Source organism: Eretmochelys imbricata, chromosome 5, assembly GCF_965152235.1.
Source record: "Eretmochelys imbricata isolate rEreImb1 chromosome 5, rEreImb1.hap1, whole genome shotgun sequence".
Lineage (NCBI taxonomy): Eukaryota > Metazoa > Chordata > Testudines > Cheloniidae > Eretmochelys > Eretmochelys imbricata.
This window is the reverse complement of record NC_135576.1, coordinates 64,291,345-64,312,017: the sequence shown is the minus strand read 5'-3', so window position 1 is coordinate 64,312,017 and position 20,673 is coordinate 64,291,345. Positions and strand designations below refer to the sequence as shown.

Below are 20,673 nucleotides of genomic sequence, written 5' to 3'. Positions count from 1 at the left end.
ACTATTCCAGCTTTGTTGCATTTTACACTTCCTTTGCCCATGTGTAAATGACTACCCTTGATGCAGAGCAACAGGTAATTAAATCTACGGAGGTGAATTTGAAGTTTGCCTTCTGTAAACACCATACTTCAGGAACACCCAATTGCTTCCTAGCCCTAGAAGTCAGAGTAAACTGGTAACTAACTTGTATAGAAGTCAGTTCTGTCTGATGAGCAGTCCTGAAATAGCTTTCTACTGGAAATGAAATATTTTTCGGTATATACCCAACACAGAATAACACATACCGCCCCACTTCATTAATTTTCATTTTAAGACTATCATTTTAGATAATCTGGAGAGCTGCTTATTAAGATGACTTACAGGATGCAGCGTGCGAATCCCAGCTTGAGGAGACACTTACGATAGTTCTCATCAAACTAGCATGCTAAAAATAGTAGTGTAGCCACGGTAGCACCACGTCCAAGGTAGACAGGCAGTGGGGAGCACTGGGAGGGGCTAACCACCCCAAGTACATACCCAGGGGGTACATATTCAGGTGCCCAGCCTGAGCTGCTGACCATGCTACTGAACTATTATTTAATATTAACTGCACAACTATTATTAGCATGCTATCTTGATGAAGCTAGCACAAGTACGTCTCCTAGAGCTGGGAATCACACCTCAGCTTCAAGTTCAGACATGCCCACAGGCTGAAGATATCTGATAGCTATAGGTTAGATGATATAGATTCACCACATACCTCTTCTAAAGTGAAACTCTTAACAGGATAACAATCTTTAGTTATGCTCCTTACAAGTAGTAAAATAACTACTATATTTCCCACAAGTTACGTAAGTGCATCATTTAAATGTTTGGTGATCATCCATGAGGGAGAACAGCAGTTTAACGGTCTTGTAAAATAACTCAGTTTAAAGCAACTTATATGCAATACAGTTTAATGTTCCAACAGAACACACTACAAAGTATTAACTACAGCTAATTCGAATTCTTCACTAACGCACATTTTTAACTAAATTGAATAGTTAACTGTGCAGAAAAATTCAATTTACATCAAAAAAGCTGTCATCTTAATTAAAAAACCCTATTCTATAAAAAAAAAAGTTATTCCTCGAAAGTGAGCAGGATCTCTCTTCCATGAAGGGCATTCATGAGGTGCAGATTTTATACCCTTGAGAGAAATTTAATAATCACCCTTCAAAAGGGATTTTAAATAATTTAAAATGAATTTTCTAGGAAACTAAGTCCACGATAAGCAGTTTAATACTGACATACATTTTGCATGTTCTGTTCTGTTTTACTCAGTATGCCAAATTAAGCATTGCACACTGAAAACATCTAAAAAAATAAGAATCAAAAGCTCTACTTATTTCATTTGCTACAATTTTATTTCCTCACCAACTTTAGAAAACCTATTTTAAGCACTAGGAGAGTTTTTATTTTCCTCACAAATAGGACCAAAATTCCCATGAGAATCAGTAATTCTTCCTCTTCACCAGTAAACGAACCACAAAAGCTTGCCCACTACTGGTTGTCCTATGGCACCTCATTTGTATGGGGTTTTTTTTTGTCTGATTCCTTTGATGGAAGATATCAGGGTTAACAGCTAGAGAGCAGACGGATCTGTTACATGGTAGACGACATTAGAAGGGGCCTAATATGAGAACTAGTTCTCTTAAGGAAATTAAAAAAAAAAAAAAAAAATTAAGAGCCAGCAACAGCTTTAAACCCTTGTATTTATTAAAATGACTCTGATGATATCAGATGATTAATTTTTATTATAGCTTGAAATGGTTACTGCAAATGCTCACTGAACAGTAGTTTAGTTTTATGGCAAGTGTAAGGCTAGTCACCTAACTAATGAGGTTGCTGTGTAAAATGCTGTTAAGAGCTAGTAATTCTGCCCTATTTATTTGTGTCAAGTAGGCAAACATCAGTCTCTTCACCACTACTGAGTGGGATTTTCTTTTTTTAAATAAAAACCAGACACTTTAAAATTTGGCTAAGAATATGTAGATATTACACCTTCCATAGCTTATCCCTGAATTAAGGGTCTACCACGCCTCTCTTCAGGAAAGCTTATGAAAAATGGCAAACAAACTTGGTAACACCGAGGAAGATATCTTCTAAGACAGGCTTTTAGTTAAAGTGTGAGGGTTGAATCAAAAAGTTTATTTTCCAGATTATTAGGGAAGTAACTCAGGGACATGCAAGTTACAACACTTGTAATTCTAAACACCGTCAAAAGCCACCTACAGCCATACATAGGTGCTCTTTTAGTCTTCTTATGTATAAATCAAAAAAGTCAAAATAGATAACATAACTAAGTTGGTAGGGAACTGGAATGAAAGTCAGGTCACCTGGGTTCTATTATTCCTGACTCTGCCACTGACCTGCTGTGACTTCAGGCCTCAGTTCCCTCACCTGTAACAAGGACAGTTATACCTATCCACCAGCATAAAGTATTTTGAGATCTACAGCAGACAGACATTAAACAAACCAATTATATTTTACTGTAATTTTGGCAAATATTGCTGTAGCTAAACTGCCAGAAGGAAGATGTTTGGAGAGACTTTGGAGAAGGCCATTAGGGAAAATGTGTGTGGGAGGGGAAAAAGTGTGTTTTCAGGTCTACAGCGGTGAAGAAGAGAGTGTGGCATCTGTGTAGTTACACCAATGTAGCAGGAAAAGTGAGCCCCTAATGTATATTCACTGCAATGATATGGTTTACCTTGGCTTCCAGCCAGAGAATGCAGCACCAATGCAAGTCAGTCACTTTTTACATTGGTGCAGAACCCTCCTGTGTAGACAATGCGTCAGTTCTCAGGAATTCCAGAGAGGATTAACAGGAAGTTTTGGGGTTATAAAAGGAAAAATAAATAAATAAATAATGGATCAAGCAGAGGAGACTGAGAATTAAAACTGGTTTGGTCAGACCTTGAGAACCTTGGCATGGATGCATGTTCTGCATCCCCAAAACCACTACCATAATTAACGAACGACTTATCAAGCTATGACCACAACAAACTGATATTTAATTACTTTGCAGGAATATGTTGCCACTCACCATCTATCATTTTTACTCTAGCCAAACAGCCAGTAAAAAAACAAACACAAATCTAGACAGCTCTCTACTACACAAAGGACAGCAAAAGAATAAGTTTCAGTCTAATAATGGTAGTCAGAAGAAACAAAGGACTATAAACAGTGCTAGAGCGGAAGCCTTTCAGGAATATGACGACTATCTTTTTGGATGGAAATGCTGAAAGGCATAATAGGCAATTTTACCATCCATGAATCTACAATATACAGCATCATTCCTTCACTTTGGAGGTCTGTTTCTGTTACAGGAACAAGCATTACAACCTATGTACTGTTGCCAGAATTGCTAGTGATGGTAGAGCAGCTCTCCGAAAAAGGAGACTCCATCTTTAAAGGGCATTCTCAAAAGCATCACCCTCAGAGGAAGCAAGGTTAACCCTGGGTCTGATGATGGAATAAGAAGAGTAGTCTGGTCCCTACAATGAGGTGGTTCACTTGTATTGCATGAATTCCATGTTTCTGGAATTGTTTAAAAGAGTAATATGAGGAGGTTACAATCAAAATTAATAAATTAAGAATAAAATCCTTCTCAATGTTACATTTTTACTGTACCGTCTTTTACAGCACTTCACTATTTTCAGTAATTTGTATTTATGATCCAAACACAACCCTCACCGCAGTGAATAATAATGACCCATAATAAGCTCTCAGAACTAGAGAAGAGCAAACTAGAATCTACACATAGAAGTGGACACACACTATTCAAGATTAACAGCAATGCGTTTTTTTTAATAGGACTTAAGGGCACGTTTGCTGTTGTACATTCAATCACCATAAAACTAGCTTTAATCAGAATGGCAAGAGGGGTACTGGTGAGTTTACTCTTGGCAGCTATTGTTTGGAAGAACAGTTTTATTTTTAAATCAGGAATCGTATCTTTTGCAGATCAAGTCCACTTTCACAATGAGTCACCAATAGAGAGTAAAAAGACTAATAAATCAAATAATCTTTCATTACCTCACAGACAGTACTTTGAAGCAGTTAAGCAGCCTTGACTAGGCAGCCTTTATTAAACTTCATCAAATGCTTGCAAACTGAAGTGTTTTATTGAAAAACTCTCCAAACATATCAAGAGCTGGTGGAAGATACCATTTTATTTATTAGAGCTGAGTGAATTTTTTAAGATTAATAGTTTATCTGTGGAAAAATGAAGTTTCAGGTTGACCAAAAGTATTCATGAATGTGACTCAAATTCACTGAATAGTACCAGCCAGTTTTCTTTTCCAGCCTAGAGAGTCACAAGGCAAGTTAGGTGATATTCACAAAACCATCAAAGAAGGTGGAGGCATTGCCACTTCTATATTCCTTATAGCACCAGGATTAGCTACCTGCAATACAGGAAACTTCGGTTCAAGTCCCCATTCTTCCTGATTCACAACAAAATTTTGAACTTGGGTCTCCCACATTGCAGGTAATGACCCTAACAACTGAACTATAGTGTATTTGGGGGTGGGTCATAATCTGTCTGGTTGAAGCTATGCCATGTTGGATAAATAATAAAATATTCATTGGAGCAGAGACTGAAACCAAGGTGACCAACCCTCTACCCCCCAGGATGAGTACTCTAACCACCAGGCTAACACAGAGTCATTCTGTATGAGTATTTACAATAAGTGGAACAGCTTCAATAGAGAGCTCCACCCCAGAATACCCTAGAGTCTACTGGTTATTGCATTCACCTGCAATGTGGGAGACCCAAGCTGAAAAATTTGTTGTGCATCAGGAGGAATGGGGACTTGAATGCAAGTCCCCCACATCCCAGGTGAGTCCTCTAACCACAAGGCTATGGGGTATAACTGCAGCAACACCAACACCAGTTTTGTGAATGACATTTCCAAAATTTGCTTTGCTCTTAATTAAAAAATAAAAAACAGTTAAAAATGCTAGAAAATAAAACTTGTCATTTGACCAAAACCTAATTTTCTTCCATGTTTTTTCTTGCACAGAAAAACAAAACAAAAAAAATCATTTTAGGTCAATGCAAGATGATTTTTGTTTGTTTTTGGTTTGCTGGTCAAAAGAAAAACAGCAACACACACACCAAAAAAACAACCACCACGAAACAAACAAAACCCCCACCAAATTCCCCTTCCTCACCTCAGTGATTATTCGCACAACTCTACTTATTATACACTCAAGTGAATGAGATGCCAGGGGCCCTCAATCCCACTTACTTTAATGGATCCAAGGGGGAAATGCTCAAGCTTGCATTCCAAAATGGCACATAAGGCCTCAGTCCTGCAAACGCGCCAAGGTGGATTTGATTTAAATCACTAGTCAGGATGACTCAATTTAATCACGGATTTCTACATAAAAGTGCATTCTTGTTGGTTGTTATAACCCTAATACATATTCTTCACAACTCAGAAACAGATGCACGTTTCATTTTTAGAAGGTACACACTATACATTTTTAAACAGTAATTTATTCTGAAAACTTATCAGATTAGTTTTATAGCTAAATCAGAAAATGAATAATTGTTTGATTATTTCATTTACCAAAGGTAATTGAAGCAGATGTTTATGAAGTCATTGGGAGGTGAACTATTTCCAATTGAACAGGTTAATCATTAATATTCGGAGGATTTTCTTGCCATTCTGTATTAGGAGGAGAACATCACCAGACAGATATTAAAATTGTTTTTTTTAAACAACGTGTGTATTCTGGATTTTTTTCTTCAACAGCAAACATAACATTTTAACAAAACAAGCACATACATTTTTGAATTTAGTTAAATTAAAGTTTTTTAAAATCAGGTTTGATTTTGATAAAATTGTTTAACTACAATAGTTAAATGAAATATTAAAAGATATTAAATCTACTACAGTCAGCCAGGTCAATACAAGAAACTTAAAATATTGGCTTCTGCAGCTAAATCAGTCGTCTTCACCTTTATTTTCCTGTTTGTTCATAATCTGGAAAAGAAAAACAAGCTTTCCTGCATTTTAAGGTCCCAAACGATTTCTCAATTTGGAATGAATTAGTCCAAAGGAAGAAAATATTCTTTCTGCACCAGCAGAAGAAGCTACTGCTGTTAAAAGTGAGATCATGACTTCAACAGTGTCTGAATCCCAGCGCTTAAGTGACTTCCACCAGTTCACTGGTGTGACTTTCTTTAAAACATCATCAGCAAACATATATTTCTTGAATGGTTCTTATTCCCAAACTGGGCAGTCTCTTTTAGGGTCCGCTGCCATTATAGGTTCTCTCTTCTAGTGAGAGAATGGTTTGGTAGATCTCAAATCAATGAAGGCTACACTCAGAAAGACCTCAAGACTTCTGGAATGTGCTGCTCAAACAGTTTCACTTTGGTTTCTACTGCCTGTCCCTCCCTTCTCACATTTTTCTCCAGACTTCTTCTCCTTGTCCAGATCTATTCTGCCCCCAACAATCTTCTATTCCTTGAACTTTTTGAAACTTTGCACTTTTAGAGAGAGGTAAGGGATTGACTCTGTGTACACAAATCTGCAGAGGGACGGTAGGGTTGAGGTCTGTTATTTCTTACCTCTAGATATTATTTATTTTAAAACATTTTTGCTGTTAACAAGTATATTACCTCTGGAGGGACAAATCACAATTTGAGAACTGCAAAACTAAGCATCTCTGATGGTATCTTCTAGACTGAGCCCTATTGGGTAGATAGAAAGATTAACCTAAATAATCTATACAGAAGCCCCTGGAACCCATAAAATTGGGTCCCTAATCCATGAACTACTGAAACTCATTTACAAAACTTTTCTTGAACATTACATGATGTCTCATACTATTAAAATTTATAATCCCTATTCCATGATGAGATATCTTTCAGCTATAATGTATCTTAGGTTTTTTCCTCAAAAAACACTATTAAAAAAAATCCTATTTAAATAAATAAAAAACATTGATTTTTATTCACCCTGAAACACACACATACTTAATTAACAAAATCAGACTGATTATGCACATGTTTAAGATTAAGCATGTGTCTGTTTACAGCATTGGAGCCTAATCCACAAATTGCCTTTATGCACATGAAATAATCCTATTCAGCTCAATGAGGTTACTCCCATAAGTAAGGACTTGTAATATTGGGCCCTGTAAATCTATCAATCTATATTTGTTTAATTTGCTCTGAGTGATATATTAACCACTGTAACAGTTTGGCAAATTTCCAGATATCAATCTAACAATATCCCTCTAAATATCCATGGATAAAGAGTGATATTCTTCAGAAAAGAGATTCTTTATACTAAAAGCAGAGAGTCTTGGATAACCAAAGATAGAATCTTTAAAATATAATTTTCTTTCCACTGTTCATGCTGTTTACTTTTGAATTTTTCTAATCTAAAACAATGAAATTAGCCCAGTCAGATTCCAGTCTTTAGCTTGGAGGTTCTTAGTGTAGTCATGCAATCTTTTTTTTGGAGCACGAACTGCAGGGAAAGGTTTATTTAATAATAATAATAAAAAAAAAAATCATGGCAAGAGTTTCTATTGGTTCAGTTTTGCAAGTGGAGATTTGCTTGGAAACAGATCTTCGTTCCTTAGATATTGATCTGCACATTCCTCCATCTGATGAATTGATAACACATAATTGTGTACATTGGCTTCTTAAAATCTCTTAAAAGTGAATGTCCTTGATCACGACTGGTGCAAAACTGACTATAATGAAGGCTAAAGTTCTTGAATTATGGGCAATGACAATACAGGCACCAATACAATGGCTAGCTCCTGTCATGAAAGATTCTCTAGGAGTGAAAGGTAATCTGTCAGTCCTTTTCACTAAGGGAACCGGAAATGGACCAATATTCACCACGAATTTGACCCTTATTTCATATGCTGTAGGCTAGCCAATCATACTTCAGAAGATAATGATCGTTCACTACCAAAGTAGGTCAAATTTAAACCTGCAACCTTGACATGAAATCACATATATCCTCTACCACTCCAAGAGCCATCTATTCTGCCAGGAGCGCCAGTGTTACGTAGTTTTCATGCTACACATGTAACTTTGACCTTGAAACCCTTCATCTTTGCTAGCATGTGCATTTATTCTACAACATGATCTGCAAGATGTTGGTTTAGAAATTTGTTTACCAGAAGTGATGAAAGAAGGTTTCTTAAATTCAGCATTAAAAAGTGAGGCTGTAATATAAAACTATCACTCATGTGCCAGTTTTATTCATACGTGACAGAACATGCAGTGCATAACATTAAGAAACTTTTACCCACATTAGGACAGTGAACATCTATTCTGTAATCTAACTTTGTTTCCACTTATAAAGCCTTTGCTTTTTGAAGTTATTTTTCGGTTGGATACAATGCATGAATTGTCCACGTGCATCGTTCAAGGTGCTATGGTGATGGGCTCTATTATAAGAGCCTATACAGGTAGGTGAAGACCATCTTAGCTCAAGAAGGGGTTGGAAGAATTGTATATTGCCTTTTTCAATGGCTGATTTTACACTAAGATCAACAGAAGTGTATGTACGTGGTTTAAGGCAGCATTCTGATCCTTCTGGGTTGTCCAAAACCAGTTTTGCACTTTCATTTTTTCTCTTATGGAAGAAGGATTTATTTAAAATACATGACTTGCTGGTTGGTACAAGGATATTAGAGGCAAGGTGGGAGAGGTATGACCTTTTATTGGACCAACTTCTTGCTACTATCTATTAGTAAATAGGTTTCAGAGTAGCAGCCGTGTTAGTCTGTATTCGCAAAAAGAAAAGGAGTACTTGTGGCACCTTAGGTGCATCTGATGAAGTGAACTGTAGCTCACGAAAGCTTATGCTCAAATAAATTTGTTAGTCTCTAAGGTGCCACAAGTACTCCTTTTCTTTTTATTAGTAAATATTAATCCTTCTAGTCCTTTCTTTCTGTATATTTGATTCATTTATCTATCAACTATTCTTCAGAATCTTTATAATATTAACAAAGACTAAGTTGAATTCTAAGGCCCAGAACACTGACCGACAAGTAACCCTACTCAGGAATTTTATGTGTTAGGCTGTATTTAATAATTCATAGCATCTTCAGGTCTATAAGACTCCAGATATTCTAGGAAACCCTCTCCCCGTTGTTAAAATACAGCCTTACATAAGCATATATAAGGCTTGGAAAACTAATAAGGGATGATTGTTACAGCAGATGTTTTGTGTTGGGGAATCAAAACAGAAGAATGATCATGGGATAAGAAGGACCCACTGAGAGATACTATCTTGAATTGTTGGGCCTCTCAGCTGTAAAATAATTATGCCTTCACATATAAATCAGGTAAACCGAGAGAGTGTATAGAAATGACATCAGAACATATATTTCTTTGGCAAAAACCCTATATGACGACACTGGTAGGAGAAGTTAGTTGGGGAATGAAACTGCACATCCCTCCAGATACAGTGAAGAAGAGACACAGAGACATCTTAGATCTGACAACAGAGTGGTAATGTATCTTTTCATTCTGTATTCTATATAGTGCTGTACTAATCTCTGATTGATAATCATTGATTAAATAATTCCAATCAAGACTATTTTTCAACAATCTTGAGTTGTCACTAACTCAGACATGCAACATTCTGCTGGTGAAAGAGACAAGCTTTTGGGTTTACACAGAATTCTTCTTCAGGTCTGAAAAGACACTCAGTGTCACACCTAATACAGGGTGGAACAGATTGTTTAGTATAAGGAATTAACATGTTATAAAAGACAATACAAGCTGAAGTGGGCAGTTAACATCTTTGCAGTTCTAGGGCAAAGGAGGGTTAGTGGGTTATAGATTGTTCTAACTAAGCCATAAAACCAGTGTCTTTGAGGCTATGTCTACACTACAGTTTGTGTTGGCAAAATTTATCACTTAGGTTGTGAATATTCCACCCCTCTGAGCAACATAAATTAAACTGACATTAGCATTCGTGTGAGAGTGTCTCCTGCCAACATCACTTATGCCGCTTGCAGAGGTGGGTTTTTTATGCCGATAGGAGAGTTCTCTCTCCCGTCGGCATAGAGCATCTTCACCTAATGCGCTGCAGGGCGCAGCTGTATCGGTACCTGTATCAAAAGAACTGCTTCATTAAGGAAAAAAACTGCAATTGCACACCACTAGTTATCAAACACCTTATGGTGGAAACCATATGGGGTATCATTAAACAATTACAATCTGTGCTTGACAGGGGCCACATCCTGAAAGAAATCTTTCCCAAACTCCCTCTTCTGGCCTCCAAACACCCCCCAACTTTGGCATATTCATTAACAGAAGCAAGTTTCCCACAGACCAAGACACACAAACTCAAAGCAGCACTAGACGCTGCCAGAACAACAGATACAAAACTTGCAGACATACCACCACTGCTATGATGATTAATACCCAGCCAAACATACCTTTCAAGACATGTGGTGTACCTAATCCATTGCACTAAATACCCCAATAACAAGAATTACTTGTAATAAGAGTAGATAAGAAACTTCCAGAGTGAAGTCAATTTAAAATTGACAGGTCCCCTTAAAGAATCAGATCTGAAGCTTGATGGTACTTGGTGCATGAAAATATGTCTCTCCCCCAAGACAAAACAATAACCATCCCTGTAATATTTCTGCAAATATATAAAAGTAACTGGTTTTAAAAAGAAAGTTTCACACTATATAGTGCTTTAATTCTCCATGTATCTCCAAGCTTTCCAAACAAGTGATAAGTGCATATGTGGAAAATATGCAAGCATATATGCTTGCTACCATTACTATTTTATTAAATCAGAGGAAAATCAGCACGGACTCCAGGATATCAAAAAGAGCGGATAGGGAAAACTAATGTCAGAGAATACAGTCCAAGGTGCAAAATGCCAATTGTGCCAGACTACAGTTGAAAGAAAGCTTTAGGACTACTTAAGCAATTAGGTCACTCATCTTAATGTACCTGAGTGTTCTGGATCTTATCAAAAAGAGATAATATTCCTTTTTAGAAGAGATGTTATATAATGTAATATACTGGTTAGCATACTGCTGAAGGGCTCAAATATTAACTCTGAAGCTTACATCTTTTAATGAACAATGATCAATCTATCACAAAAGTGAATCAACTTGGTATATGTTGAATCTTTAAGACATTTAGCAAGTTAAAGACTGCAAATCACACAGTGCAGCTCTGCATTGGATCATCTATGCAAGACTCACTCTTTGGTGACATAAGACAAACCAAAGGCATTAAACGGAAATATATATTTAATTATGGGTTCTTCAGTCTAGCAGAGAAAGATATAACACAGGGGTAGGCAACCTATGGCAAGCGTGCCAAAGGCGACACGCAAGCTGATTTTCAGTGGCACTCACACTGCCTGGGTCCCGGCCGCCGGCCCCGTTCAGCCCACTGCTGGCCCTGGGTCCCAGCGGGCTCTGCTGCCAGCCTGGGGTCCCGGCTGCCGGCCCAGGGCTCTGCTCCTGGCCTCGGCCCAGGGCTCTGCAGCCACCCCCTGGGGTTGTGAGGGGTGCAGACAGTGGCAAGAACCTTAAAACTTGTTCCAGCGCCACCGGGATATTTTTAAGTCCTGATTTGCTGCTTACATCACTATCACGCCACGTGGAACAGCACACTGCATTTGACATCGTGCTGTCTGTCTGTCGCAATCTCCCCCCCCCCCGTGAGTTGAGGGGTACATTTGACAAAATGTCAGCTCCTAAGAAAGCAAAGTTAGATGTCTGTTTATTTCAGCCTTCTTGGACAGAGACATTTGGATTTATTCAAAAGAAGGACCGTGCTGTTTGTGCTTTCTGTTGTGAAAGTGTTGTTTGCCACACATCAAGTGTTCGACATTTTGAAACGAAGCACAAGAAAACCTTTCTTGATGAAGCAGACAAGACTGAATTAAAAAGGCAGTAGCAGGATATGAGAAGCAAAGCAGTGTTTTTAAATGCTTAAGTGTAAGTAAAAATCAAGCCACAGAAAGAAGTTACAAGTTTGCACAGGGCATTGCAAAAAACGGAAAGCCGTTTACAGATGGGGAATATATATAAAAAGTTTTTTTCAGCAGTTCTGAGGTTTTGTTCAATGATTTGCCAAATAAAGATACGATCGTATCTAGAATAAAAGAACTGCCGGTCTCTGCCAGACCAGTTGAGAGACATGTAAGTGAAATGGAAGAAAACATTAACGAAAAACAGACGACTGCATTAAAAGACACGGCAGTGTTCAGCGTTGCAGTTGACGAGAGCATGGATATATCGACGTTCCACGTTTGACAGCTTTTGCAAGATATTGTGATTCCAATGAAATCCAAGAGGAACTTCACTGCCTAAAACCCCTGCATGGCGCAACAAAGGGGGAAGATATAATGGAAAGTTTTGTAAGCCATTTTGAAGAAGGAGGAATTCACATCAGAAAAATATTTTGTGTGACAACAGATGGTGCTCCTGCCATGGTCGGAAAACAGAAGGGGTTTGTGAAGTTACTTGGAGATCAAATTGGCTGCCCGGCAGTCAAATTTCACTGTATCATCCATCAAGAAAACCTGTGTGCTAAAATTTCTAATTCAGAGATTAATAATGTGATTAATACAGTGGTGCAAAGTGTGAATTTCCCTGTTGCTCTATCTGCTTTGACTCATGGTTTCAAGCACTGCTAGAAGAGATGGACAGTGCTTATAACGACACTTTACTTCACAGCAACATTCGGTGGCTAAGTCGTGGCACGGTTCTGGTGCACTTTATTAAACTGTTTTGATGCAATCAAGGCCTTTTTGTCGGAAAAAGGACAAAACTACCCTGAACTGGATGCTGACAAATGGCTGCGTAAGCTCATGTTTCTAACTGACTAAACAAACTCCACCTCTGTCTCCAGGGTTCAGGACAAACGGTTCTAGATCTTTTTGAAGTCTGGAAGGCATTTGTTGTAAAACTAGCAGTTTTTTCCTTGGGATATTCGAACTTTGACTTTCCGCTACTTTTAACACATAAAAGAGCTATCGACACGTTCCACTGTCAGTGTCAATGAGATTGGAATGTACATGCAAGAACTGGAATCAGAATCTTCTGACAGATTTCAAGATTTCCAGCACTCTGGCCCAATGCTTTCTTTTCTAGTTAAACCTGAAAAGTTCAATGAAAGCGACTTGGATTTGTCTGTATTTCAGTGGATGGGTGCTGAAGATTTCAAAATGCAGTTCACTCAGTTAAAAAGCTCAGAATTGTGGACAGCAAAGTTTGGAGATCTGCGGAGTGCACTTGAAGCTACCGAGAGAGCTCATTGGGCCTCTATTCTGACCTGCTGACATCCTTGCCAGTGAAATTTAACTGTTTGAAGAAAATTGCGTTTGCAATGCTTTCCACATTTGGATCCACATTCCTGCATGAACAGGTATTTTCACACATGAAATCTGTCCTGTCCCTCTCTGAGCTGGTTAACAACTGATCATTCAGAAGCCTGTGTGAAGCTTAAAGTATCCAAATACTTGCCAAACATTGGAAAACTCAGCAAGGAAAAGCAAGGGCAAGGATCACACTCAACTGATAAGATCTGAATTTTAATTTAATTTTAAATGAAGCTTCTTAAACATTTTAAAAACCTTATTTACTTTACATTAAACTATTGTTGTGTTATATAACAGACTTAGAGAGAGACCTTCTAAAAATGTTAAAATGAATTACTGGCACGCAAAACCTTAAATTAGAGTGAATAAATGAAGACTTGGCACACCACCTCTGAAAGGTTGCCGACCCTTGATATAACATGATCCAATGGCTGGAAGTTGAAGCTAGACAAATTCAGACTGGAAATAAGGCTTACATTTTTAACTGTGAAAGTAATTAACCACTGGAACAATTTTCCAAGAGTGGTGGATTCTTCATCACTGGCAATTTTAAAATCAGGATTGGATGTTTGTGCAAAAGATACACTCTAGCAATAATCTGGGGGAAGTTCTATTGCCTGTGCTATACAGGAGGTAAGACTAGATGATCATAATGGCCCTTTCCAGCCTTGGAATCTATTAAACATATCAGACTGTATTTATGTATCTCTGTCTCTCATATGCACACGTTATCTTGAACGAAAACTGGTAAACCCTATTTTAAATAAATATGCTGAACTCGCAAAATAGAGTAAAAAAGTGTTGCTCCAGGACTAAACTTGGTCATTTTTCTGATTTAGATTAAATAGATTCTAAAGTCAGAAGGGACCCCTGTGATTATCTCCTACCAAACACAGGCCATAGAGTTTCCCTAAAATAATTCCTATTTGAACTACAGCATATCTTTCAGAAAAAAAAAAAATCCAATCTTGATTTAAAAACTGCCAATGATAGAGAATCTAATAGAACCCTTGGTAAATTTTTCTAATGGTTAACTACCGTGTCTGGTTTTAGGATACAGATCATCTTTAATTTAATGTAAAAAGAGTCTGAAAAATAATGACAAGTTAGCAATGAAGAGCAGCATTACTGGCATACAAAGGCAAGTCTACACTACAGCGCTACATTGGTGCAGCTGCACAGGGTGGATAAAAATCCATAATTTTTTTGATAAAATGCTTTTTGAGGAAAAAACTTACCTAAAGATAGTTTTAATTAAGTTATATTATAACTCAAAGATATCTCATCATGGAATAGGGATTATAAATTTTAATAGTATGAGACATCATGTAACGTTTAAGAAAAGTTTTGTAAATGAGTTCCAATAGTTCATGGATTAGGGACCCAATCTTATGGAGTTCCAGGAGCTTCTGTATAGATTATTTAGGTTAATCTTTCTATCTACCCAATAGGACTCAGTGCTCAGTCTAGAAGATACCATCAGAGATGCTTAGTTTTGCAGTTCTCAAATTGTGGATTTGTCTCTCCAAAGGGAATATGCTTATTAACAGCAAAAATGTTTTAAAATAAATAATATCTAGAGGTGAGAAATAACAGACCTCAACCCTACTGTCCCTTTGCAAATTTGTGTACACAGAGTCAATCCCTTACCTCTCTCTAAAAGTGCAAAGTTTCAAAAAGTTCAAGGAATAGAAGATTGTTGGGGCAGAACAGATCCGGACAAGGAGAAGTCTGGAGATAAATGTGAGAAGCGAAGGTGTCAAGGTTCCTTCCCCACTCTGAACTCTAGGGTACAGACGTGGGGACCTGCATGAAAAACCCCCTTAGCTTATTTTTACCAGCTTAGGTTAAAACTTCCCTAAGGTACAAATTATTTTACCTTTTGTCCCTGGACCTTATTGCTGCCACCACCAAGCATCTAACAAAATATAACACGCAAAGAGCCCACTTGGACACGTCTTTCCCCCACAATCCCTCCAAGCCCTACACTCCCTTTCCTGGGGAAGGCTTGATAAAAATCCTCACCAATTTGCATAGGTGAACACAGACCCAAACCCTTGGATCTTAAGAACAATGAAAAAGCAATCAGGTTCTTAAAAGAAGAATTTTAATTGAAGAAAAAGTAAAAGAATCACCTCTGGAAAATCAGGATGGTAAATACCTTACAGGGTAATCAGATTCAAAACATAGAGAATCCCTCTAGGCAAAACCTTAAGTTCCAAAAAGACACAAAAACAGGAATATACATTCCATTCAGCACAACTTATTTGATCAGCCATTTAAACAAAACAGAATCTAACGCATATCTAAGTAGATTGCTTATTAACCCTTTACAGGAGTTCTGACCTGCATTCCTGCTCTGGTCCCAGCAAAAGCAACACACAGACAGAGAACCCTTCCCCTCCCCCAGCTTTGAAAGTATCTTGTCTCCTCATTGGTCATTTTGGTCAGGTGCCAGCGAGGTTGTCTTAGCTTCTTAACCCTTTACAGGTGAAAGGGTTTTTCCTCTGGCCAGGAGGGATTTAAAGGTGTTTACTCTTCCCTTTATAGTTATGACAGAAGGATATATGCTTGTTTTGTTAAAATAATATGTTTGTCACTGAAGAAAAAATTCTCGAATACATAACCATTGTTGTTTTAGTTAAATAAAACAATTTAAATGTCTGTCTGGTGATGTTCTCCTCCTAATACAGCATGGCAAGAAAATCCTCCAAATATTAATGATTAACCTGTTGGAGATAGCTCACCTTCCAATGACTTCATAAACATCTGCTTCAATTACCTTTGGTAAATGAAATAACCAAACAATCATTCATTTGCTGATATAGCTGTAAATATAATCTGAAAAGTTTTCAAAATATATCACTGTTTAAAAATGTATAGTTTGTACCTTCTAAAAATGAAACCTACATCTATCTTTGAGTTGTGAAGAATATGTATTAAGGTTATAACAACCAACAAGAATGCACTTTTATGTAGAAATCCATGATTAAATCGAGTCTTCCTGACAAGTGATTTAAATCATGATTTTAAATCAAATCCACCCTGCAGCTGCACCAATGCAGCTGCGCCACTGTAGCGTGTTTGGTGAAGACACTATGCCAACAGGAGAGCGTTCTCCCCTTGGCACAATCACTCCACCTCCGCGAGAGGTAGAAGCTATGTCAGCAGGAGAGCATCTGTGCCAGGGTGCTTAGGTCGCTGTAACTTGTCTTTTTCACATCCCTGAGTGATGTAAGTTATATTGACTTAAGTGGTAGGGTAGACCAGCCCCAAGTCTCAAAAGGCAAGTCAAGAATAAGCCATAGAGGACTTTTAAATCAATGTTTCTACACAGGGACATTAAAAGGGAAGACAAGTAGACACATGCTTGAGTAGATACGCACAGAGGGGTTAACGTGGTCAAAACAACAAGTATTCTTACAGCAAGACTCTGAATGGGTGTAAAATGTGACACCCGTGCTTGGGGATTAATACTTGACATTGTATTTATGTTTAGGCATCTATAACTATGCAGTCAACATATTAGATTGGTACTTGACCTGTGACATTCAGTACAAGGGAGATGGTAAAGGACTGGTCCTCCCTAGAAAGCGCTGCCCAAAGCATCTGCCATCAGTAAGGCGGCAAAGCAGCTAAGGACCCGAAGGGGGCGGGCCCATGGGCGTGCAAGGCTCATGCCAGAGCAGTTTCTCCTGCACAGTGCGTGGGGCCCGCGTCACACCCCGCGGGATGCCCCCGGGACAGGGTGTGCTGGGCACGCCGTGTTTGGCTCCATAACCCCTCACCTGAGCGCTCATTAGCAAACCGCCCCCCCCCCCCCACTACCCCACCCCGGCGTGTGCAGCGAGAAACCCTCGCACCCGGGTCCGGAGGCGGGACACTGCCGGGAAGCGCGGACCCCCGCGCCCGGCCAGGCCCAGAACCCGACAGGGCCCAGTTATACCCCCGCGCCCGGCCCCTCACCGCACGGTCCGGATCACGAAGTAGACGATGAGGGCGGCGCTGGCCACCACGAGCACCGCCAGGGCGCGCTGGGTCATGGGCTGGTTGCGCTCGGGCGGGGCGGACACGGCCAGGCTGCTGCTGCTGCTGCCATTGCTGCTCCGCGTCGCCTCCCCGGGCGTGCCGCCTTGCGGGAGCGTCGAGCGGGGCTCGCTGATCGCCGCGGCAGCCTCCACGCACAGCGCGCCCAGCAGCAGCCGCAGCCCGGCCAGGAGCCAGCGCAGCAGCGGCGGCGGCGGCATCGCGCCCCCTCCCTGCCCGGCCCGGGCACGGCCTCCCGCGGAAGCCGCCGCGGGCTAGGCGCGGCCGGGCCCTGCGGCAGAGGAAGCGGAAATTCTCATCATGGCTCCGCGTCCGGCCGGGCCGCCGCTGCCCTGGACGCTCCCCGGCTGCCGCTGTTGCTATCAGGTGACCGAGGCGCGGCGCCCCAGGCTGAAACTGGGGTCGGCGCATGCGCGATTGCAGCTCAAGCCTGAGGGCGCGCGGCAGGGCGCGTGCGTGGGGCCTTGGGCAGGCTGGTTGCTGCTGGCCGTGGCGCTGGGCAGAAGCGGACTGCAGGCGGGAGTCAGGCGCCATGCCGGACTCCGCGGACGCAGGGACGAGAGTGTGAGCAAAAAGGGGGCTGCAATAGGGTGACCCACCGCAGACCCTGTGCTCTGGGATAAGGCAAGAGCTGGAGGTACCTGGATCCTGCCTGGCTGTCTTTGGCTCTCATCTCCTCCCCCAGTTGCACCATCCACCACCTAGGGAACAAGCCTCGCTGTTCCTAGTGCAAGTACACGCCCGCTCGTAGCCCGTGGCTTCCCAAAGCACGAGCGCTGCTGCAGCCCAGATCTGGATCCATTCAGGTTTTGTCTCTCACTTCCAAGGCTCCTGGCAGGAACAGGGACCACGTGTATCAGCCCCTCCTACCGCGCCCAAAGCATTCCAGACCTTGAGTGTATGACAGTGCATGAGGCTGTGAAACAGATCCGGCATCTAGAGCAAGCAGGATCTTGGCAATTTTTGGCCCTAACCCCCACACTGTAAAGAAAAGAAACAAAACAATTAGAGCGGTTTCTAGTTCGTCATAAATATTTTCCTGCTTCTGAAGAAAAATGTGTCCTGTGAATAGGGTGGGTTTGCCAATTTTCTAATTGCATAAAACCAAACAATCTTGCCCTGCCCGTTTCCTGAGGCCCCGCTTTGCTTTCCGAGGATCCGCCCCTGCTCACATCATCTCTTCTCCTTCCATCGCTCATTGTCCCCCACCCTCACTCACTTTCACTGGGTTGAGGTGTAGGAGGGTGTGAGGGCTCTGGTTGGGGGGGAGGTGGACTCCAGGGTGAGGCTAGAAATGAGGGGTTCAGGGTGCTAGAGGGGGCTCCTGGCAGGAGGTTGGGGTGCAGGATGGGGTGAGGGCTCCTGCTGGGGGTGTGAGCTCTGGGGTGGGGCCAGAAATGAGGGGTGCAGGAGAGAGCTCTGGGCTAGGGCAGGGGGTTGGGATGTGGGAGGGGGTGTGGGCTCTGGGGTGGGGCTGGGAGGTTTGGGGTGTAGGAGGGGGCTCAGGGCTAGGGCAGGGAGTTGGAGCATGGGAGGGGTGTGGGGTGCAGGCTCTGGGAGGCAGTTTTGGTCCAGGAGGGAACTCAAGGCTGGGGCAGAGGGTTGGGGTGCAGGTTCTAGGAGAGAGTTTGGGTGCGGGAGAGAGCTCAGGGATGGGGCAGGGGATTGGGGTGCAGGCTCTGGGAGGGAGTTAGGGTGTGGGAGGTGGTTCTGACCTGGGACAGGAGGTTGAGGTGTGGGAGGAGGTTCGGGGTGCATGCTCTAGCTGAGGAACATTTACCTCGTGTGGCTCCTGGAAGCAGCCAGCATATCCAGCTCCTAGGCAGAGGGGCCAGGGAGCTCTGTGTGCTGTGCACGCCTGCAGATGCCACTCCCGCAGCTCTCATTGGGAGCTGTAGAGTCAGTACTCGGGGCAGGGGCCACCTCTGCACCTAGGAACCAGACATGCTGGCCGCTTCCGGGAGCCACGTGGAGCCAGAACAGGCAGGGAGCCTGTCTTAGTCCCTCTGTGCCAGCAACCAGACACCTGGCAATCTCGACCGGATGCCTAGTAACCCTACCTCTGACACATTTTGGTCCAATAGCATTGGAAAAATTACCAGCTGGTACCTAGCTCATGCTGGATCATGCCAGGTTTTAATCTCAATCTTCTGAATTCTACTATCTGAATAAAAAGTAATGTACGAAATCCTAATGACCTTAAATGCCTGTTGCAAAAGGTACAGAATTGCAAAAACAAGCTGGTTCCAGCGACTTCTTTTTCCCAGTCTCCCAAATCCTACCACCTAACTGAAGAAGTGCAGTTTTTTCAGCTCTTTTGGAAAAAAACAGACCTCAATACAGCAATTACAATTTTGATTTTGCAAGAGAGCCATTTTCTGTTGAAAAAACACTGATGGAAAATTTCCAGCCTCTCTATCCAAGATATTTGCAGTCAAGAAGTGAAGGTAGAATTAACTTTTCAGAAATGAGAAATTAGGCAATGAGTAATAGTTTTCTGAGTCCTGACAAAACTATAGAGTACTTTCTGATGGACGGTAGAGTCGCCTCTTCAAAAGAAATATTCACAACCTCTATTAGTAGGGTTTTCATAGACTCTCTACTTTTTTTCCCCAACAGCCACAGATTTCATGAATCAGTCTCATTTAGTGGCTTTGATTTCCTTCTGTACATTTTTAGGGCTTCCTGAATGTGCCAGAATCTGGAGTGGAGAGTGGTGTTGTCAGTCTGGATTTTTCTGGTCAAACAGGAGCAAGAACATGTATTTCTATTTTAACAGTACAATTTGGAGACTATGAGCCAAAATAATTTAAAATCCAGCAGGCTTCAGGAATTGCAAATATCTTTGTGGTGCTAGTGTGTTTGGTTGGTTGGTTTGGTTTTTTTTTTCTCCACAACAGAACATGTGGCTTCCACAAAATCAATACTTTCTAGTTTTTTTTATTTTTCCAAGGTTTTTTTATGTTGAGAAAAATGAAACTAATAATTTAATTTCAGCTAAGGTTGTCCCATATTGAAACATTTTGGTTTGTTCAGACAAAGAGAAACATTTACTTTCAGACCAATTTGACATTAAACTGTCTGCCTGAATTGCTGTGGCAGCTGACCGGAGCTGTAGTTCAGGTGCCTCATTGCACCCATTTTCCCCTATTGTCTGGACTCCCTTGCCAGACTACATCTTCCATGATGCATTGCAGCTGCATTATGGTCTCCCTCTGACAGAACTGCCAGAGTGCATCATGGGTGTCCGTGACTG

The 20,673-nt window shown here is 41.0% G+C and overlaps 1 protein-coding gene across 1 annotated transcript in view; it reads right to left on the bottom strand.

Annotated features, from left to right (window-relative positions):
• FAM174A (family with sequence similarity 174 member A) overlaps positions 1-17,782 on the bottom strand; it is a 38,233-nt gene extending 20,451 nt beyond the window's left edge. The window contains exon 1 of the mRNA XM_077817247.1: positions 17,337-17,782. Within this exon, the coding sequence (XP_077673373.1) occupies positions 17,337-17,617 (281 nt within the window). The 5' untranslated portion in view covers positions 17,618-17,782. The remainder of the gene's footprint in view (positions 1-17,336) is intronic.
• Between the last annotated feature and the right edge of the window lie 2,891 nt (positions 17,783-20,673).